The sequence below is a fragment of the Lampetra fluviatilis genome, chromosome 41, assembly GCF_964198595.1.
Source record: "Lampetra fluviatilis chromosome 41, kcLamFluv1.1, whole genome shotgun sequence".
Classification (NCBI taxonomy): domain Eukaryota; kingdom Metazoa; phylum Chordata; class Hyperoartia; order Petromyzontiformes; family Petromyzontidae; genus Lampetra; species Lampetra fluviatilis.
In genome coordinates, this window is record NC_136315.1 from 9,253,017 (window position 1) to 9,276,498 (window position 23,482).

General features: G+C 47.2%; 1 protein-coding gene across 1 annotated transcript; it reads right to left on the bottom strand.

Moving 5' to 3' along the window:
• Nucleotides 1-8,570: 8,570 nt before the first annotated feature.
• STAR (steroidogenic acute regulatory protein) lies at nucleotides 8,571-22,271 on the bottom strand. Its single transcript, XM_078875510.1, has 8 exons — nucleotides 22,115-22,271; nucleotides 20,380-20,514; nucleotides 19,216-19,370; nucleotides 17,759-17,821; nucleotides 17,482-17,577; nucleotides 16,661-16,845; nucleotides 14,598-14,691; nucleotides 8,571-13,534 (listed from the first exon to the last, which is right to left on the bottom strand). The coding sequence occupies exons 1-8, from the start codon at nucleotides 22,176-22,178 to the stop codon at nucleotides 13,397-13,399; spliced, it is 930 nt and encodes a 309-aa protein (XP_078731636.1). The 5' UTR covers nucleotides 22,179-22,271; the 3' UTR covers nucleotides 8,571-13,396.
• Nucleotides 22,272-23,482: the final 1,211 nt, after the last annotated feature.

Below are 23,482 nucleotides of genomic sequence, written 5' to 3' on the forward strand. Positions count from 1 at the left end.
GGATTCATATTCGTATTTCTAGATTTGAAGCTTTCGTGACTGCAGGGATTCATATTCGTATTTCTAGATTTGAAGCTTTCGTCACTGCAGGGATTCATATTCGTATTTCTAGATTTGAAGCTTTCGTGACTGCAGGGATTCATATTCTTATTTCTAGATTTGAAGCTTTCGTGACTGCAGGGATTCATATTCGTATTTCTAGATTTGAAGCTTTCGTGACTGCAGGGATTCATATTCGTATTTCTAGATTTGAAGCTTTCGTGACTGCAGGGATTCATATTCTTATTTCTAGATTTGAAGCTTTCGTGACTGCAGGGATTCATATTCTTATTTCTAGATTTGAAGCTTTCGTGACTGCAGGGATTCATATTCGTATTTCTTGATTTGAAGCTTTCGTGACTGCAGGGATTCATATTCTTATTTCTAGATTTGAAGCTTTCGTGACTGCAGGGATTCATATTCGTATTTCTAGATTTGAAGCTTTCGTGACTGCAGGGATTCATATTCGTATTTCTAGATTTGAAGCTTTCGTGACTGCAGGGATTCATATTCTTATTTCTAGATTTGAAGCTTTCGTGACTGCAGGGATTCATATTTCTAGATTTGAAGCTTTCGTGACTGCAGGGATTCATATTCGTATTTCTAGATTTGAAGCTTTCGTGACTGCAGGGATTCATATTCGTATTTCTAGATTTGAAGCTTTCGTCACTGCAGGGATTCATATTCTTATTTCTAGATTTGAAGCTTTCGTGACTGCAGGGATTCATATTCTTATTTCTAGATTTGAAGCTTTCGTGACTGCAGGGATTCATATTCGTATTTCTAGATTTGAAGCTTTCGTGACTGCAGGGATTCATATTCGTATTTCTAGATTTGAAGCTTTCGTGACTGCAGGGATTCATATTCGTATTTCTAGATTTGAAGCTTTCGTGACTGCAGGGATTCATATTCTTATTTCTAGATTTGAAGCTTTCGTGACTGCAAGGAATCATATTCTTATTTCTAGATTTGAAGTTTTCGTGACTGCAGGGATTCATATTCTTATTTCTAGATTTGAAGCTTTCGTGACTGCAGGGATTCATATTCGTATTTCTAGATTTGAAGCTTTCGTGACTGCAGGGATTCATATTCGTATTTCTAGATTTGAAGCTTTCGTCACTGCAGGGATTCATATTCGTATTTCTAGATTTGAAGCTTTCGTGACTGCAGGGATTCATATTCTTATTTCTAGATTTGAAGCTTTCGTGACTGCAGGGATTCATATTCGTATTTCTAGATTTGAAGCTTTCGTGACTGCAGGGATTCATATTCGTATTTCTAGATTTGAAGCTTTCGTGACTGCAGGGATTCATATTCTTATTTCTAGATTTGAAGCTTTCGTGACTGCAGGGATTCATATTCTTATTTCTAGATTTGAAGCTTTCGTGACTGCAGGGATTCATATTCGTATTTCTTGATTTGAAGCTTTCGTGACTGCAGGGATTCATATTCTTATTTCTAGATTTGAAGCTTTTGTGACTGCAGGGATTCATATTCGTATTTCTAGATTTGAAGCTTTCGTGACTGCAGGGATTCATATTCGTATTTCTAGATTTGAAGCTTTCGTGACTGCAGGGATTCATATTCTTATTTCTAGATTTGAAGCTTTCGTGACTGCAGGGATTCATATTCGTATTTCTAGATTTGAAGCTTTCGTGACTGCAGGGATTCATATTCGTATTTCTAGATTTGAAGCTTTCGTGACTGCAGGGATTCATATTCGTATTTCTAGATTTGAAGCTTTCGTCACTGCAGGGATTCATATTCTTATTTCTAGATTTGAAGCTTTCGTGACTGCAGGGATTCATATTCTTATTTCTAGATTTGAAGCTTTCGTGACTGCAGGGATTCATATTCGTATTTCTAGATTTGAAGCTTTCGTGACTGCAGGGATTCATATTCGTATTTCTAGATTTGAAGCTTTCGTGACTGCAGGGATTCATATTCTTATTTCTAGATTTGAAGCTTTCGTGACTGCAGGGATTCATATTCGTATTTCTAGATTTGAAGCTTTCGTGACTGCAGGGATTCATATTCGTATTTCTAGATTTGAAGTTTTCGTGACTGCAGGGATTCATATTCTTATTTCTAGATTTGAAGCTTTCGTGACTGCAGGGATTCATATTCGTATTTCTAGATTTGAAGCTTTCGTGACTGCAGGGATTCATATTCGTATTTCTAGATTTGAAGCTTTCGTGACTGCAGGGATTCATATTCTTATTTCTAGATTTGAAGCTTTCGTGACTGCAGGGATTCATATTCGTATTTCTAGATTTAAAGCTTTCGTGACTGCAGGGATTCATATTCGTATTTCTAGATTTGAAGCTTTCGTGACTGCAGGGATTCATATTCGTATTTCTAGATTTGAAGCTTTCGTCACTGCAGGGATTCATATTCTTATTTCTAGATTTGAAGCTTTCGTGACTGCAGGGATTCATATTCTTATTTCTAGATTTGAAGCTTTCGTGACTGCAGGGATTCATATTCGTATTTCTAGATTTGAAGCTTTCGTGACTGCAGGGATTCATATTCGTATTTCTAGATTTGAAGCTTTCGTGACTGCAGGGATTCATATTCTTATTTCTAGATTTGAAGCTTTCGTGACTGCAGGGATTCATATTCGTATTTCTAGATTTGAAGCTTTCGTGACTGCAGGGATTCATATTCGTATTTCTAGATTTGAAGTTTTCGTGACTGCAGGGATTCATATTCTTATTTCTAGATTTGAAGCTTTCGTGACTGCAGGGATTCATATTCGTATTTCTAGATTTGAAGCTTTCGTGACTGCAGGGATTCATATTCGTATTTCTAGATTTGAAGCTTTCGTGACTGCAGGGATTCATATTCTTATTTCTAGATTTGAAGCTTTCGTGACTGCAGGGATTCATATTCGTATTTCTAGATTTAAAGCTTTCGTGACTGCAGGGATTCATATTCTTATTTCTAGATTTGAAGCTTTCGTGACTGCAGGGATTCATATTCGTATTTCTAGATTTGAAGCTTTCGTGACTGCAAGGATTCATATTCTTAGGTTTTTTCGGTAAAGTCACGTAGGTAAACAATTAATAAAAGTAAAATAAAATAAAACTCACGAGGTTTCGGAGGCAACACAAGCTTCCGTCTTCAGGTGCAGGGATTCATCTTCTTGGTTCTTTCGGTAAAGTCACGTAGAAGGGAAATAATAAAAATAAAACTTAATGAAATAATTATCACGACGTTTCGGCCACAACGCAAGCAGCCGTCCTCAGGTGAAGAATGACGGCTGCTTGCGTTGTAGCCAAGAACCAAGAAGAGGCCACGTTTTGTTTACGTGACAAACCTGTCGGGTGGTGGCGGATTCAACGACATGTGCATATTTACATATTTATACGTACGCGATCTAACCCAAAAACCTCTATTCAGGATGCCGACTGAATGAATTACACATTTTGTTAACGATTTAGGCTCAAATGTCGAGTAATTAGGTGTGGCTTTGCCCATATAAGTAATACCGGAACGCGAAGTATTTTTTTTACGATCCCACAGCAAGATTACACGAGAATAGAGAGACGTTTAAACGACGCCAATCTCGAACACAGCCACGCACGTGTGTTGATTTCTGGTTCGAAAGAGACAATTTGTAGATCGACAAAGCCCACGTTCCGCCGCCCCTTGACGCTGATTGGCTCTCCCCCCGGCATTAGCATAATTTATATTAAAAACATCACGCGATCATAAATTATCATAACTTATGTTAATGTTTCTAGCGCGAGATGGCGCGTCGTCGCTCAGGGCGCTCTGCCCTCCGCCAGACCCCGCAGCCGTGCGCATTGACCACCGCCAAAGCTCTCCCTGCCAGCAGCGTCTCGTGATCCTCTCCTTTGGTCTTCTCTTCCCCACTGTAATGCCTGCCTCGCCCAATTGCACCCCTCCTCAACCCTATCCGTCCTGCCTCATTGCAGCTACGATACTCGGTTTGTTTTAACTTTAAACTTTCTAAGAAAGCGCACGCGGTTGGTCCTCTCCTCGGGGTTCAGAGGAGAGTTATCGCCTCGCGCCAGAGGCGACTACGGCCACACGCGGCGCGGAGCCGGCGCGCCAGACAATTGCCCAAGCTCTGCGTTCCTTTTAGGGGCCGTCCATAAATGACGTCAGACATTTGTGACGATGTGTGAAGAGGGGGGGGGGGCGGGTTGAGAAATGTGACGGCACATCAAAATGCGCAACTTTGAATAAATATAGACAACACGTTCTACTTAATTAAATAGGCATTTTGATAAATGTTTCTCCTCTACAACATCAGAGTGCAGCGCCACATTAAATACGCACTACAATGACAATAGTTTAAAGCGATTTGAAGCATGTTTTATTTTTTGGGGGGGGGAAGGGGGGCAGAGCTTTGTGAAGTCATATTTGAGGGGGTCTGACTTTGTGACGCCGTGTGATGAAGGGGGGGGGGGGTCAAAAATCGTCCAAAATCGCGTGACGTCATTTATGGACGGTCCCTTATACATTAAAGTGTTCTCGAGCCAATAATCACCGGAGTGGTTTACATGCGGGGATAGTCCACGCGTGCGAGAGGGGGGGTTCTACCCCAGGCAGACGAGTCTGCATTTTATTCTGTACAGCTTTTGCCTTCGCAATCATTAAGCAATTTAAGTTAAATCTAAAAAGTACCCTTTTAAACTTGCTTAAGATTATTTTATAGTGTTTTATTTTTATATGCTTTCAATAGGAATTTATTATAATGCTATTTTTTGTATGGAACTTGCATTTATTGTTCTTGCGATGTATTATTTTAACAATGTTTTATATGATCTTTACAGCACTTTGAATTGCATCTTTTGCACGATATAGCGCTGTAGAAATAAAGACTTGATTGATTACTCTTTGGTTCTTTCGGTAAAGTCACGTAGAAAGAAAATAAATTAAATAATAGAAAATAAATTTAATATTTTGTTACCCCGTATTCTTGTAAATTAAATCATTTAATTTACTGTCTAATTTTATTTGTTTTCTACGTGCTTTTACCGATTGAACCAAACAGTAATTCCTGCAGTCACGAAAGCTTCACATCAAATTTGATTGATTGTTTTCGCAACACCGCTACAGTACGCGTTCTCTCCCATGGACTACTGCGTCAGCTTCACCGCACAGCTGTCTAAACCCACACGGCTCACCCCGTGTTCTTGTCCAGGGGAACTGCGTTTTCAGGTCCATACGGCGCACAGCCGTCTCAATGCGGGCGAAATATGCTTTGTCTATTTGTGTTTCTCCCTTGTGATGGGAACTTTGTAAGATGAACATTGAGATTTATAAGGGGGCACGGGGTTACCAATAAGGTCTGACTTGGTCTCTAATAAGGCAGGCACTGATAAGGGGCGGACAGGTATGGGGCCGTCCATAAATGACGTCACGCACCTAGGGGGGGGGGGGTCAGACATTTGTGACGATGTGTGACAATGGAGGGGGGGGGGGGGTTGAGAAATGTGACGTCATATCAAAATGCGCAACTTTAAATAAATATAGACAACACGTTCAACTTAATTAAATAGACTTTTAAATAAATGTTTTCTCCTACAACATCAGAGTACAGCGCCACTACAATGAAAATAGTTTAAAGCGATTTGGGGGGGGGGCAGAGCTTTGTGACGTCATATTTGAGGGGGGATCTGACTTTTTGTGACGCCGTGTGACGAAGGGGGGGGGGGTCAAAAATTGTCCAAAATCGCGTGACGTAATTTATGGACGGCCCCTATGTAGCCCTGTTGGCAACACATTACAATAATCCTTTTCTAGATACTGTAGTTGACTGCCACGTGGAGCGCCAATTGTCATGACGCAATACTGTGACGCAATGTGACCACGCAGACGGTTACGTGCAGCATGACAGATCGCCCTCCTTCAATTACCGCCTTCTAATACTCGACCCTCAAACTTGGCGTTCTTGTCTCTTTGTTGGCCTTCCCCCGCACCTCCGATGAGCACGGTTGGCTACGTACGGTGCGAAAGAAGTTTCAACATACTGTACATACATTGGTTTTTTGTTTATCCCATAGCTCCCTGGGCTGCGAAACCAATAGGCCTCTTGACCTCATTGCCCCCCACTCTCGCTAAATCCGCTCCCCGTTTGTCTCAATCTGTCACGTCCGGGTGACCCACGTCGGGTTTTGAGACGTTGCCACAGACGACTAAGAACGATCACAGGCAGCGTTGGCAGTCACGTGGCCACCGTGGCGAGATGTTAACTCCCTCGCCTCGTATCCATGGAGGTCGTGGGATCGATGGGTTCGATCCCGACTACTTTCCCTGAATATTTGTAGTTTTTTTTCTTTTTTCTGGGTCCTCCTATTTTCTCCTGCACGTTTAGGAACTTGACCTTTGTAGTATTTGGCTGCTATAAATTTCCACTTGGTGATAATCCACTTCGTTGAGTTATCATTTGTGGCCAGGTCGCTTCTGAAAAAAGAGCTATATGGCTGGTAAAATAGAATAAAACGTTTTAGTTGCGTTTAACGTTGAAACAAATACACAAACCTTAGACCAGAACAGTAACCGATGTAAAATAATAAAACGTGTAAAAGTATTTTCACGCAAGTGACATTGTTTTCGTTGGGTTCAGTTTTCAGATGTAAACCCAGAAGTTTTCATCAAAGACGCAAGCAGCTCTTTCTACACGCACCGTAACAGTGTGCTGCCGAATCTGACACAAGCTTGAAGCGTCATTGATGAGTGTAAACACTGAAGTTCCGTCGGCTATGTCGTTATGACAACTATTGTGGGTTCACTCAACATTGTTTACGTAGACTGCTATCGTCTCGATGTCATGGTTACGATCGAATATCAAGAATCCATCCGGTTTTTAATATTGTTTTTCCTAATTCGATGTTTTGTTTGCTCCATTAGCCAAAATGCAACATGAACACGATACATATCACTGGCATACATTGTACATCGCAAATGCACCAATATACGCACGTAATCATGAGCGTTAGACATCATAGATATGAATCGAAAAATCCTTATGCTTCTCTTTTAATTACACGCTAATCCGGTGACATCACTAACGCTTTTACTTGTTGCAACTTAATGTGTTTTACTCTTGAAATCAAACACAAATCTCAGCCTGGGCCAGAACTAATTTCCCATTGAAGATGCATCTTCGTCGCTGGTAGACTTCAGAGCTGTACGTGGCACGTGACGAGGAGCCGCAGCAAGAGCGATACGCCACTGGATGCGGTTGTTGAGGATCACCGATCCATGCTCGGGACACAGCCTACCGACTCGGTGTGCGCGTCTTTGACCGCTGCGTCCTTTAACAAAAATTTTCAATAAAAAAAATTCCGTTGTGCAATTGTTTCTGCCATTTAAAGAAAAAGCGCTCTCCTAACACACCGTTCAATGAGAGGTGACTTCCGAAATCGTAGCACCAGGGCAGAGCGCTCTGACCCATTGACAGTCGGTGTTTGATTTCGAGTCGCCTGACTCGTCACTGGTTTATCGGCACCATTCGGGGGCCTCTTTCACCCTGTGCGTGCTTTGGCGGTACGTCGGGTGGGTTATCCTCCGTGTCTATGTCCGTTAACATACCCACCGATAATCCTGCCTCAACCCCCTAATAGAGGTTTTTTGGGGGTTAAATCGTCTAAATATATAAATGTGTCGTTAAACCCGCCACCACCCGACACAGCCAACTCGTAAGGGTTGTCACGTAAACAAAACGTGCCAATTCATCACTAGTACAGCACACCGGTTGTGTGTTGGAGAGCCAAGCCACAACATTTACAATCTGAGTACGACGTTTCGCCAAAAAACCCCCTCCATTATGGATGGGGGAAACCCCCAACAACGCCCTAAACCCTCGCGGCCCGCCGAGTTAACCGACCAACATCGCGTGGCAGGTCTGCCGGGTCGGTACGCTGTCTACGTCGAAAAAACCCTCGACGCTCTATACGACTCTGCCGCGCATCCCCCACAAACAATCGTTGCCCTGAACTCGAGCTAGTTCAGTTATTATCACTCGCAGGGCACGGCTCGACAGAGCCCCCCACCCTGCACGGGTCTGCATGGCCAGCCGGATCAACCGCGCTCGTTATCCCGGCCCAGCAAAGTCCCGATGGGAGTCGACTTTTGCAGAAACAATTGTACAACTGAGTTTTTTTTTTATTGAAAATGTTTATTAAAGGACGCAGCGGTCAAAGACGCGCACACCGAGTCGGTGGGCTGTGTCCCGAGCATGGATCGGTGATCCTCAAAGACCGCATCCAGTGCCGTATCGCTCTCGCTGCGGCTCCTCGTCACGTGCCACGTACAGCTGTGAAGTCTACCAGCGACGAAGATGCTGAGATTTGTGTTTCATTTCAAGAGTAAAACACCTTAAGTTGCAACAAGTAACAGCGTTAGTGATGCCACCGGATTATCGTGTAATTAAAAGAGAAGCATGAGGATTTGTCGATTCATATCTATGATGTCTAACGCTCATGATTACGCCGTCGTCAGCACAGCGCAGCGTGGCGCGCGCGCTGTGAAAGAAAGCGGACTCGAGTCACGGGCAGGGATAGGGCCTCTCGTTTATTGGAGCAGCGCGATGCGACGGAGCAAATCTGAGAACGAAGCGCTTGAACTGCTGAACGGACCGGGCGTCTCTGACTTCGAGTGCGACCGTTGATCTTCGTGGTTGTTCGATGAAGTGGAACCGTGAATGCGCCCCAGAAAATAAATGACTCTAAACATCAATATATAGCGTGGTCCGTGGACTGTTTAACTACCCCACTAAAATAATTTAAATCAGGAAAGAGCATTGTAATATTGAAGTCGCTCTCTCTACATGTCCTCCACACATCTCGGTACACATTACACCCAGATTACTACGCTTAATGCAAGGGCACCAGTGGCAACCATCTCAATGCGGCACGGTGTAAACATACCACAAAAGCCACAGTTCACAAAGATATCGTGAGATTTCTCAATGCTAGGCCAACGCACTCTCACGTTCCATGTTTTATGGTAATGCTCAACACAATCTGTCGGATATATGAATTATGCAAGAGAAAGATAAATAGATATATAACCCATGTGCGCGCTCTATGACTTCAGCCAGCCAATTTACTAATCTGTTACTAATAACAGCACTAATTAAGCACAGACGCATTAATTACACGCGCTTACTTGACGCCTAGTTTGGGCAGAGGACAACTCGGAGCTATTATGTCACTTGTCTACCCAAGGAGAGCCTCACTGAGTCCCCCTTTGCAGGAGGGTCCTCGCAAGCTTTTCGCAGGACAATGCCGACAATTGCTCGTCGCTTTGTAATCTATTTTCAAATTGGGCAAATTTGGACCATGACATTGGGACACAATGGCCTAACTCATTGCGAATGCCATCGTGGGATCTTTAAAGCCTACCGTGAAGCAGACGGCACGCGCATACATGTATATATTTTTTATGGTGAATACACCTGCAATCATAAACAGGGCGGCCGCTGGATGCGAACCTCTGCAAATAGTGGCGAATGCACGACCGCTGGGCCATGTGCACCGCCCAGGTTTGCACCGCCCACGTTGCGTTTAGCTTTGGCGCAAACCGGCAGCTGTCACAAATACATTGCGGCATGGACATTCGCAGCATAAGGGGTGATCGAATAGCCCGTGGCCTGAAATGAAAGGAATTGTTTTCGTCTTCGTCCCGATGGAATGTGGGCCACAAAAGTGTTTGATACATTTTCGAATGTGCATCATCATCGGCAGTAATTGGATATGAATTGCTAAATGTTTTGCCATCGTCAGGCATTTTATATCCACTGCTGGATGAAGGTTTCCCCACGCAATTGCCACTCTTTGCAATAATAATTACAAGTTTAGCGAATGTCAATTTGTTCAACATTCGGTTATCATTGCTATCTGACCACCTGTCATACCAAGGGATAACTTGTGAAGTTTTCATTCTTAAATACATAATACATTTTTCTACTTATATATTTATATATATTGTTAATATATAACTTTTAAACTTAGAATTTTTTCGATTTTTGTACCAATTTAATTATTTATTTTCTGAAGAGCCATCATTCAAAACGTCATGCCACTTCGGACAAGAAAACAGAAGTCAATGTCCCACCCTCAAACGATCCTGCCAGCTCTTGGTAGCTCCTGATGATTGTCGGAAAATACGGAGGCGACGTTTAATCCAGACTGTTCTCGAAATAACGTGCAGAGATTTGTAACAAAAAATCCCCAAAAATCCAGGATATGGCAGCAGTACAGCGAGTGTGTTTGTGAACCCATGTATTAATGGCACGTTGGTTGTTGTTCCCTCATAGCGCAACGTGCGTTCTCTCCGGGAACTCGGGCTTCCACATGAAGCCAAACTCTAAACCTCCAAATGCACGGTCGTCCTGAAACAAAAGTGTCTTGAGACTCGGTGGAGATTTCCTGGATTTAATAAATCTGAGTTTGTTACCTGACGCTGGATATACTATAATGGATGTGTCAATCCTCTGACTGGACTGTAACTTATAGCCTCTTCCCAACTGTGGCTTTAGCCAAGTCCTTAGTGACTCACCAACAACGTTTAACCAATCCCTACCAGAGCAGGACATATTAGGTAGCTTTCTAAGGTTGTATATATTTTGTTATCCTAAAAGCTGTAAGGTTTACGAGTTTAATGCATTCCCGTTTAATCAGAATGCAACCCAAAACAGCTCTTCTCTAGTATATAAGATGTGAATGGTGACGTTAACATCACTTTATGTTATAATCATCGTAGCGTATGTCACGCCTGTTGTGATTCCTAACAGCGGTTTCCTTACAGAGAAAGTCCAGTGTTACAAACTATATCGGCCGACAGCCCACACGACACATCACCGCATAAATAATGGGTTACACATATCATATTACATCACATGTATACTTCAGTTAATAACTTAAGACACACAAACCATGCTTTAGAAAATGCAATGACTTGCACACAATAGCAAACCATTGGCCATGTTTCATTTAAATACTTAATATATCCCTGCACATGTTTTAAAACGTAGTTCTTAGCCTGACAACTTCCCTTTGTTGAAAAATGCGTTACAAGTCGTATGTTTATCTTGTTTAAATGAATATTTACATTATCTAAAGGTTATAGGTCAGATTTGAACACAGAGGTTCACAGTGGTATGAACACTGGGGACCTGCTTCACGTTTTGTTTGGATTTTAGGTGGAAATGCACCATTGGCAAATACAGCAGGACATGCCATTTGTTTGGGCCCAAGACCTTATGTGGAAATGGTGGGAGGAGCAAACTGTCAGGCGTGGAACACATTAGCCAATCAGACACTGGCATAACCACACAATCCAACTAGACCCTAACCATAACCTCACTATCCAGCCAGACCCTAACCATAACCGCAATATCCAACCAGATCATAACCATAACCACACTATCCAACCAAACCATAACCCTAATCACACTTAACAAGAAGACCCTAGCAGCAACTCGACAACCAGACTCTGGTCCTCCACCTAACCCAATCCGTATCACATCTCTGGCACATTGTACCACTGCTTTTTAAATCCTTTATATTAAGTTCGCTTGCTTGCTTAGGACCGTGCAAATCTTTCGGTCGTTTTTTAACCCACTTCCCGTGATCCAATCGAGCTGACATTTTGCACACAGACTCGTTGTGCGTGACAATGCATTTTCGTGAATTTTTTTTTCCAAAATTTTACACTGTTTAGGGATTTTTTTTTTATATTTAATTACCAATTGCTTAATGCTGCCAGACAATCATCTGACCCATAGTTGGCAGCCATCTCAAGCCAGAGGACGAGAGGACTCTAGCCGCCCCGATGCCACGCATATAAAGGATTTATAGTGAAAAACTTAGTTTTTACGGGTTTACTTGTTTAAGTTTTCAGTGTAGGTGGTCACAGAACAACTCACTAAACCCACACCGAATCGGTCGCAAGCCCTCAATCTCACTTTCCCAGGTGACCCACGATACGTAGGAGACGATGCAATGCACGGGTGACTCAAGACAATTAGAGCCAGCTTCACACTCTGGGACGATTTCAGCACGGCCATGTGTTGTGTTCACAAGTCGTAAATATATACTATTTGTGATCTGGATGTTAAAATTTCGAAGAATATTGTCTCATGCTGTTGAGGAAATTCTAATGAAGATTCTCATATTTATCAACGACGTCACGAAGTTACCAGTATAGAAACTGATGAATGTTACACATCAGTTGGCCTCTTCACTTCTTCCTCAGATGATGCGAAACATAACTTTGGTTCCCATGTTTGTTTTAGTTAAGCCTACACTACATTAATGCTCCCGTTCTGAATGTTGCACACACGTGCAATCGGCTGCATGCTACTGTTACAGCTACAGTACAGTCCTCAAAACCTAGCAAAACACAACTAATCCGGTGCCAAATCAACCTACTGAGCTCATTTACAACCCCACACACTCTCAAGAGTCATCAAACTCCATTGAGACAAACTTGCCTCGTTAAATGTTTGAATTCTTTTGGGATTCCCCATACCCTGAAGAGCCGGCACACCTCAGCGACACAACGCGCATATTTATATCATGAACTTCTGGAACACATTTGGAGCTCTAAGCACTCCGAAATCTCACTTCAGTTGGGTGGAGAATGTCTGGAACAGTGTGTACAGTATAGCTGGCATGGGCCCTTCTGCAAAAAAAAATGAAATGCCCTCCCCTTTGTAACCTAGGACTTGGGCCCCTCTGGATCGTAGTCCCCAGTGCCACTGCACCACCTGCACACTCAACAGGCACGCCGCTCGTTCGGAATGCTCTTACGATTCCTGCAGACTCTGCAAATTCTCTACACTTCAGAGGGACTGACATGCCAGGATTTATAGGTGGGCCATGGCTGAAGTTGCTGACGGGTGGATTGGCTGTGTTGTAGGTGCGTGATAGTAGGTTGGCTCGGTGATGGGTGTGGATAGGTGGATGAATGTTGGGCGAGTAGTCGGTGAACGGCAGGTGCAGTGGTTAATAGGTGGGGGGTGTGTGGTGTTCGTAATCGGTGGGGTGGGTGATACTTGGGTGATTTATTGTGTGAATGATGGGTCGATGATGTAAGTGTAATAATTGGCTGTGGTTGGTGTTGGGTGCAATAGGGGTGATGGAGGATGGTTTGGGATGGGATGGGAGATATTTAGGTGATGGGGTAGGACAGTGTCAGTGACGTGATTGTTGGGTAGGATGGACGATGGGTGGAACTTGGTTCAGTGGATTACGAGTGGATGGGGTGGACGTTGGGTGGAGTGGCTCGCTTGTAGGTGAAATATCAAAGGGCCGTGTGGTCTGGTTGGACGACGAGCACATGAGGCGGCGGTCGGAGGAGCCGGGCGCCGAGCTTAGCGAATGAAGGGCGCGCACTCGCTCGCGGCCACGCTCACGTGCGGCGGCTGCAGCATGCGAGCGCGCAGGCTGGTGGCGAAGTCGAGCTGCATTCGTGAGAGAGCGCGGTTGATGAGCGACTTTGGCAGCCAGCCCTGCACACACCGTCGGGTGACGACACGCGCCGCGCACGGAAAAAAAAACAGAAATTATTAAAATTACCCAGAATCGCCTCGCCCAGTCTCGAGACTCGGCGAGGTTCTTGCTACTTGCGTGGGAGGAAATTGAAGAGCCCAGAGGAAAACCCACCACGGCACGGGTAATCCATAATAGAGGTTTTTGGGTGAGATCGCGTGAATATAAATGTGTCGTTAAACCCTCCACCAACCGACACAGCCAAATAGTAAGGTTTGTCACGTTAAACAAAACATGTAAACTCGTGACTAGTACAGCACACCCGCGTGTTGGAGAGTAAACCCACGTTCACGCGATCTAACCCAACAATCTCTTATGGATAATGTTGGTCGCGAAGTGCCGACTTCGTGTTAAAGTGACGGGCACAGACAATTGAGGGTTTGGCTGTGTGTAGTGGAATGCCGGCACAGTCCACGAGGGGGCAGTACGCCATAGCTGGGGTGGAGTTCAGCTGCTAGCAAGAGGGGACATGCACAATACAGGTGTTTGTTTTTGGAGTTAGATCCTGTAAATGTATAAATGCGTCGTTAAACCCGCCACCACCCGACGCAGCAAACTAGTAAGGGTCGTCACGTCAAGGGAACAGTGACATGTACGGTCCTACGTGAAGAATAGGCTTCACCCATTCTGGCAATAAAACTGTTGTGTTAAGATGCAAAAACACCAAATTGAAGTATTTTGCAAGGAATCATGTCTGCATTAACCACATATACTAGTAAGGGATTTGTCACGTGAACTAATTGGCTGTGTTGGGTGGTGGAGGGTTACGACACATACTTACGCGATCTAACCCAAAAACCTTTATTATGAATAATATTGGTCACGAAAGCCTGCTGCGTGTTAAACTGTCAAATCTATTGTTGTACTGCACTCGGCTCCAGCGTCTATGCTCTCTGCCTTCATCCCACCCTGACCGGCGTGGCGAAGTACGTTCAAATAGCCCCCATGAGTTGCACGGCGTGGTAATCTACCTCCTTCCACACGTGGATTGGCACAAGGGGTCGCACGTGTCCGTGCACTCACCTTCAGGTCGATGTTGAGAAGCCAAATGATGTGTGTCTTGCTGGGGTCCTTGGCTGAGGGTCTCAGCATGATGAGTGAAGGGCCCGTCTCGCCCCTAACACGCACACAGACCCACCCAACAGACCGCGATCGAATCACGACACCGACCGTGGGCTGGGAACGTCTTGCAGTGCTTATCAGAGTGCCCGTTCAAGTGCAAGATGAAGTCATCACCAGCGCCACATCGCATCTCAGCCGTTCCAGCGCCCTACTGTGGCCAACTCTCCAGTGGCAGCTGCCCCTGTGCAGCACGAGGATTAATGCGGCACTCTCCTGCAAGCGGCGGTCGTCTTATCAATGGGCGGGATGTCGCTTTTTGGTTGAATGGATTTTCCCCAATCGAGCGATTTGCGAGCAAGTTATCCGTTTGCAACGTGACGGCAGCGGGCGGCAGTGGCCACATGGCGCCACGGGATCTTGAACTTTGACCGTGCAGCAGACGGCACATGGCACGCAGTGGGCCATCCTCCTCCTCCTCTCAACGACGGGGATTGGGTCCACGAAACCGTTCGTGATTAAAATACCCGTCAACCCCTTATCAGTGCTCTACCTCAGTACAGACCAATTCAGACCTTAGTGGTGTCACCCCGTGCCCCGTATACATCTCAACGTCCATCCTACAAGGTCCCATCACAAGGGAGAAATGCAAACAAATAGGCACATTTTTGTGCCCGTATTGAAACGGCTGTACGCCGTATGCACCTGAAAACTCGATTTCTCTGTACAAGGATACGGGGTAAATCGTGTGGGTTGACAGCTATGGGTTTGGTCGTTAAGCGAGAATAGGAAATAGACTATAAAGGTTTCGTTCGTTCCGATAGCATCGAAAGTTACCTATAATCACCCCAAAAACGTACTTTATAACATTTAAACAATGGATGTGAATACATAAAAATACTGACAACATTATAAACAAATACTAATAAAAGAAACGTGATTAATCAAATAATTCATTAAAATTGACTGTACCTACAACAGTCCGTAGTCAACAGGGAAATGGTGGCTAAGCGAACACATTGGGCTCTGTGGAGGCACTACACTACACTATACACTACACTATACACTACGCTCTACACAACCCTACTATACACTATACACTACTGCAGACTACACTACTATACACTAAACTACTATACACTACACTATACACTACGCTCTACACTACCCTACTGTACACTACACATTGGGCTCTATGGAGGCACTACACTACTATACACTATACACTACACTACTATACACTACACTATACACTACACTACTATACACTACACATTGGGCTCTATGGAGACCCATCGTTAAGCGATTAGTCGTTAACAGGGGTGGTCGTGAAGAGGGTTTCTACTCTACACTACTATACACTACACTATACACTACACTATACACTACACTATACCCTACTGTACACTACTATACCCTACACTACTATACACTACACTATACACTACACTATACACTACACTATACACTACTGTACACTACTGTACACTACTATACCCTACACTACTATACACTACACTACTCTACACTACTATACACTACACTATACACCACTATACACTACTATACACTACTATACACTACACTACTATACAAAACACTACTATACACTACTATACACTACACTATACACCACTATACACTACTATACACTACTATACACTACACTACTATACACTATACACTACTATACACTACTATACACTACTATACACTACACTACTATACACTACACTACTATACACTACACTACTATACACTACACTATACACTACGCATTGGGCTCTACGGATTGCTCGCTAACAGGGGGTGCTCGTCAGGAGGGGTTCCACTGCGTGGCTGGTGGTGCGCGCACCGCGAACCAGGGGTGGGGGCAGTCCCGCCGGGATCAAAACGCGAACCTCAAAACGCGAACATCAAAACGCGAACCTCAAAACGCGAACATCAAACCCCCCCCCCCGATGACGGGGCGGGGGGGGTGACGGCCCCCCCCTCCCCAACCGTCGTGCTGCGGGGTCTCCACGTACCGGATGTAGGCGTCCTGCGGCGGCGCCGAGTCGCTGTGCGTGGAGACCCCCACCAGGTAGCAGGTGGAGCCGCGGCGGATCGAGTGGCGGAGGTTCACGAAGTCGCGCGCCTTCACCAGGTTGCCGGCCGCGTCGGCCGCCACGTCGTGGGTCACCAGCGTGCGCTGCCCGATCCTCTGCAGCACCTGCAGAGGAGCGAACGCCGTCGTGCAAATGTGGAATTTATTTTCATGATGACGGGTCGCGAGGAGGGCCACACACGACTCTGCCCCGTTGGTGCCACGTTGTGACGGTGGTTGTCTCGCGCGTGGGCCGGTCGCCCACTCCCCCCCCCATAGACATCAATCATCGTATGGCGTTTCCGATGAAGGGACGGAGCGAAGTTCATCCTGTCGCCATCATTCTTATAGAAACTGGAAAGTGCAATTTCCATCATCGGAGTATGACGGCCAGTGGAGATGAGCACTGCGAAAAATGTTTGATGATGGTGACGATGACGATGAGAAGACTTCACCCAATGGTAAATATAGAATAGCTCCTGATGGCGATGATAATGTTAATTCTAGATTTGAAGCTTTCCGGTAAAGTCACGTAGCGTATGCTGCAGTGGTTTTGCTGGGGCGGTCATACCTGATGACGGATGCTTGTCTTGCTTCCGAAACGTCGTGATTTAATTTAGTTGTTTTCATTTATTTTGTTTCATTTTATCTTTTACCTACGTGTATGATGATAATGTTTTTCCCCCCCGTCTCTTGACGCGACGCCGGTAACGCAATGCCCCCCCCCCCCCCCCCCCCCCGTGTCCCTCGTGCAGGACTCACCTTCACCTGCTGCACGTTGGGGTTCCACTCGCACATGCGCTCCACCTGCTCGAACAGGTGAGCGTGCAGCTGGTCCACACTGCCCGGGACATCGGCCTGCGCAGCAACAAGACAATGACAAAGTGATGTTAGGGAGCCACTGGAGCTGTGCACTTTTAAAACACAGATTTATTTAGCAACTCCTTTCTTGTGTCTGTTGTCCTTCCACCGCACCTCCGATGAGCACGGTTGGATATGTGCGTCGCGAAAGAAGTTCAACGGACACACGCAGACAAACCTCGAGCTTGAAGACCTTGCCAATGTCCGGCAGCACCTTGCTGGACACGCTGTCTCCTTGTCCCTGAAAGAGACAGAAGCATCCGCCAGGTGTCTCAGTGAGCGCTGCAAAGACGTCAGGCGACAACACAAGCGGCGCTTGTCTTCCAGGATTGGTGGATCACACAAATGTTGGTAAGCTCCCTTCCCAAAGCGGTACAGTGGGAGGACTAACTGCCGTCTGTTTCCATCTGTAGGGGGATAGAGTGTTGTCCCCTCGCACGAATGGGGTTGTTCTCCATGGTGTTCCGGTTTCCACTCACGCGGTGCAATAAACGCCGTTGATTGACTGAACACATCTTAAAATTAAAAAAAACCAAAGCAGGACCCTCAGTGTGGCTTCCCTGGATAAATAAGTAGGTTCTTGTGGCTCAGGAGTACGGAACCCAGGCACGACGGGTCACACGAGGCCGACCACTTATCGGCCACTAACCACTGTTTCTAATTGTCGCACGCTCAGACACTTCTGCCGCGGCGAGGGCTTCTTTATTGCTGGTTTTTGTCGTGAATATTGAACAACGCGAATGTTGTGTGTGCTGCCGTGTGTGGGGAGCGGTGGTTGTAGCGCTGCGAACCTGGCCACCCGGGTTCGATTTCCGCTAACGGCCAACACCCATTGACGATTATCTGAACAGGCCCTGGGCCTCCCCTAGGGCTACTCAGTCTCAAGCGAGTACTTGGTGCGATGTGTAAACATCTCCACTCGGGAAACAAAGGCGGCCGGGCGTGGTGTTGGCCACCCACCTCCTCGTGTGCCGTGCCGGCCTTCATAGGTGCTCGCTAACAGCACTTGCCCCAACAGGCTGTTAAAGCTATACGGGGGATCTTTGTCGTGTGCTCATGTGTGTGCTCATGTGTTGGCTGCCCGTCCATCCCATGTAGAGATTCCTATTCCCCAGCTGTACACACAGGCCGTGCCGTGGGCTATCCCACGAGAAGATGACAGTTTTAAATCGTGAGAACCCGATACTTGACGGCCACTGGCATGCTGTCTTTAGCGCACTCCAGTAACATGACCACGTGCTGGAGCATCATGATGTCACGTGACGTTGAACGCAGGTGGTGGAACGAAATCATTTAATTTTACAGGGAGGAGAGGTGTTTGTTTGTTTACAGCCTGCGATCTCTACGCAAATAGAAGCACAGGGACAAAGACGCAGAGACAAACACAACGATAGAGAGAGCGAGAGAGACAGATGCAGAGAGACAAAGGTGAGACGGATAACGAATGACATGAATACAGACGGAGGGAGAGACGCGGACAAGGAGACAACCACAATCATCAACACTTGCGTGGCGAGTATCTCTCGCGGGGTTATCCACTCGTCTCTTCGCTATGAGGTGAGAGTTGGGGGGGGGGTGGTGGTGAGTGGGTGGGGGGGGGGGGCTCCAGTGCCCGGTGGGTGGGGGGCTCCTCACCTCTCCGCCCTCGCTGTGCCACGCGCCGCCGTCCCCGCCGTCCAGGATGGAGAGCACCCGCTGCAGCGCCTCGCGGCCCTGGCTGAGGTAGCGCAGCTCGGCGTCGGACACCGCGGCGGCGTCAGCGCCTCCGCGGCTCGCGCTCTCCCCCAGTGCTGCCCGGCGGAACAGGAGGACGGAGGGGGGGGGAGTCACGTGATGACAATCATGACAGAGCTGGGATATTTGGGATATTCAATAATTATGATGATCATTGTCGGTCCGATTACGCGCGTCGTATGGATACGGGTTGGGTGGCACACGATACATCGATGTCGTAAAAGTTGTCGGTCCAGCTCCTGGCTTCAGAGGACATTCGAGTGGACTAACCGATCCTCAATTGCTCCTGGAGACGACTCTTGCTGCTCGACAGCTCAAGCTTCTGCCCTACATTTCATGGGCGTCTAGACGTCATGGGAACCGAGCGAGGAGATTGGTAAGCGTCGTCACCCGTCTGAGATGTTCATCGCAGTTTGCGATCATCTTTGGCCGGGCATAGGGCCCATCGAGGGGAGGAGAGTGAGCGATGGGAACGGCACTCATCTCCGTTGGCCGTGGACACTCCACATTCCTATGGTCCGTGGCAGTGCCGATTAAGATAGTGCGGGGCCTGTAGCATATATTATAAAGGGGCCCTAAATTAAAATAAAACATAAATATTAAAACACATAAATGTTTTACTTGCATAGTAAAGTAATTGCATGTTTTCATTTGCTATACGGCCAGATAATACGACAAATCGCTAACCTTAAACACCCAGTCGTTCATAACATTTGAAGGCAGTATAGTACTATAGTAATAGAGCAAGTGCAGAATCACTGAACCGGAATTGATAGCTTGAAAACATTTAGCGCGGGGCCCTTTAAAGTGCGGTGCCGGTAGCATTATGTAGCTACTACATGTGTAGCAGCGACTACACATGTAGTAGCTGCTACATATGTAGCTACTTGTGCTACTGGGATAATCCGGCACTGCTCCGTGGGCAATTGCCTCGGCGTGGATCAGGGCCCCCGAAGGGGTCGGAGGAGGCCCCAGGGGGAGAACCTGGACGGGGAAGGTGCCCACTGCACTCCCTGCCCCCAGGGCCCCGCACCATCGACGCCGCGCCCCGAGCCGCGCCCTCACCCGGCAGGAAGCGATGCAGCCCCCCGCCCCCGCCGGGCGCGCGCAGGGAGCCGAGGGCGGAGGATGCGTGCCGAGCCAGCGAGCCGAGCGCGTCGTGCTGGATGGCGGTGCGCACGAGGCGGCGCGTGCCCACGCCTGCGGTGCACGCGCACAGAGAGGGGGGGGGGAGGTGGCTTCATTGAGTTATCACGGATGACAGGCGCCGTCGGTCAAAGCGGCAGCATCACCAAAACAATGGCAGGAGACGAAAACCGTCGAAGTTTGACGGTGAACGCAGCGGCCACCGAAGACCGAAGCGACTGAACGAGTTTGTATGAAGATGCGGATTGAGATGATTGCGTCACGTTATCAGAGACTGCAAATCACTGACGAACACTCAACAAGATCATTGACCCTGAACACATTGCATTAAAATATTCACCAATTAATTGAATGGCTATTTGGGGTAAATGCCATTACGTGCTCCTAAACACCAATGTTTAATTCCAAAGAGTTAGAGGCGTATTCGGCTGCCGCACGAGTTAACGGAGGGGCATGAGACCGACAGGCGCGAGAGAGCGGCCGCATTTCCAAGAGGCTCAAATGGGGACTCAAGGTGAGCCGGTTCATCCCTCACCTCCATCAGCCCCGCCCACCCTCGCATAACCCCGCCCACGCGGCCACTAGCCCCGCCTACTCTCGCATAACCACGCCCACTAGCCCCACGTCACTCTCGCATAACCACGCCCACGCGGCCACTAGCCCCACGCCACTCTCGCCCTCCGCTGTTGTTGGATGGCGACTGCCTCCGACTGCCCCAATAGCACAAACTCCCTCCCGCCTCCACAGAGGCCGACCTTGACACTGCTGGTACCAATCATCAGCAAGTCCGATCAGCTCCACATTCTGTGCCACATCAGCCGATCCCTTCTCTGGCCCGTGCCGCGCCCGTTTAGCCCCGTCTATCCGGTCAAACATCAGCTGCTTGGTCATGCGGTGGCTGGGTATGCGGGCTACGTGGTCCAATCCAACGCAGCCTCGTCTGCTGGAGCAGCTAGCTCACATGGTAGGATTGCGTCAATATATTTCAATGGTTTGGGAGCTCCTCACACAATCCAGTCTAGTGAAACCCAGGATGAATCGTAGGCAGGCTAGCCTGAACGTTTATAACCGGCGCAGATGTTCCAGTAGAGGGGTGTCTGCTTCTAAAGCATAGAGAAGGGTGGGCATAACTGTGGTCGAGAAAACTTGGAACTTTGTATGGAGTCGATAGGTCAGGGATCTTCCAAACAACATTACCGGTTCACTGATTTGAAGTGAGACCTCCGCTGCCAAACCAGAGCTGGCCACAACTGCCCCATCACTCGTGTAGAGCTGAGGGGGTGGAGTATTTGATGACCCAGACAGGTGCTTTGTTTAGGTGGGGCTATTAGTGGCACGCTCCAGGTGCAGCCATTAGCAGATCATCAGTATACACAACGCGGTTGATCAATAGGGAGCCATCCCTGGATACACAAACACATGCTCATGCACACATACAGGAATATACACAAGACAAAAATCCACCAGTGTATCGTTCAACAGACTGCCAGGGCAATTGCTGTTAGCGAGTAGCAAACACCCATGAAGGCCGGCACGTTACACGAAGGGGGTGGGTGACAAGCTCCATGCCCGGCCGCCTTTGTCTCTCTCTCTCTCTCTCTCACACACACGCACATGCGCTGGACCACAGTGACAGGCGCGCGCACCACGTCACCTGTGAGCGTGCGGCAGTGCTGGTAGGAGGTTCCGCAGCACAGCTTGAATGTGGCAGGGAGCATGGTGCACACGCGTCGACTCTCGCTCACTCCGATGCCGCTCGCAGCGCCTCTGCGCGTCCCCTCTCAGCTCTCGCCCTTTATAGAGACGCCTCGGCAGACGATCGCCCTTGTTATCTTATTCACTTCGTCGATTCGCGCGTGCGTACGTTCACTTTCTTGGCACGGCATGCGGAGGGGGGGAGGTTATTGGTCGGCAGGAGGAGATGAGCGCAAGGCCACGTGGAACATCTCACGGTCAGACCCATCACTCCGCCTCATCTTTGCAGTCCTTGCGTGAGCCCGCGACACGCGAAGCCTTGAAACGGCATCGCGCACGCGCAAGGCCGATTAGACCCATCAAAAAGTGAGTATATTTGTATTTCACACTTTCCACCTGAAGGTTAAAAAGCGTTTCGTGCGTGCGGCTGTGTCCCTCTGTAAGGGGGTGGGGGGGGGCAGCGGTGGCTGGCATCGCCCCAAGGGGAGCCAACGTCCGGAGGCGTAGAGTTGTGTCCCTGGCAGACACTCGTCCCCAGAGACACCGGCCACGTTGACACAAGCGATGCCTGCAAACATCGGAGGCACGACGCAGGGTCAGAAGAGCCGCTTGCTGTGTCCCGTGACACGGACACAGATGTCCGTGTCACAGATATCCGGACACAGATGTTGGTGGTCGGAAGTTTTGGATGACCCAATCTGTGATATTTTATGATCCACCCCCCATTATCCCCCACTATCAGTCGGAACACGTCGAGTGCATAGGCCTGCGGATATTCGCGTAGCGTTGTTTGTTGTTTTGTTTGTTGTTTTGTTTGTTGTTTTGTTTGTTGTCACCCGGCGTTTTGCTGCGGGCCTACGTGCTTGCGTACAACAAAAACCTAATAAAGAAAAATATTACACGTAAAATAATGCATATAAATATGATTTATAAATAGTATATGTTATATTATATATAATAATATAGAATACATATTATAATATTAATATATAACCATATATTACATAATTATTATAAATACAAGGAACGAAACAGGTGGACTCGTCCACAAATCTGGCTGTCGCCTGATGAAGCTGGTTGTAATTACTGGCGAAACGTCGTACTCGGATTGTGAATGTTGTGGTTTGGCACTCCAACACACCGGTGTGCTGTACTAGTATACTATACTATACACTACACTATACACTACACTATACACTACTATACACTAGTGCTGTACTAGTGACGAATTGGCCACGTTATGTTTACGTGACAACCCTTACTCGTTGGCTGTGTCGGGTGGTGACGGGTTTAACGACACATATATATATTTACGCGATCTAACCCA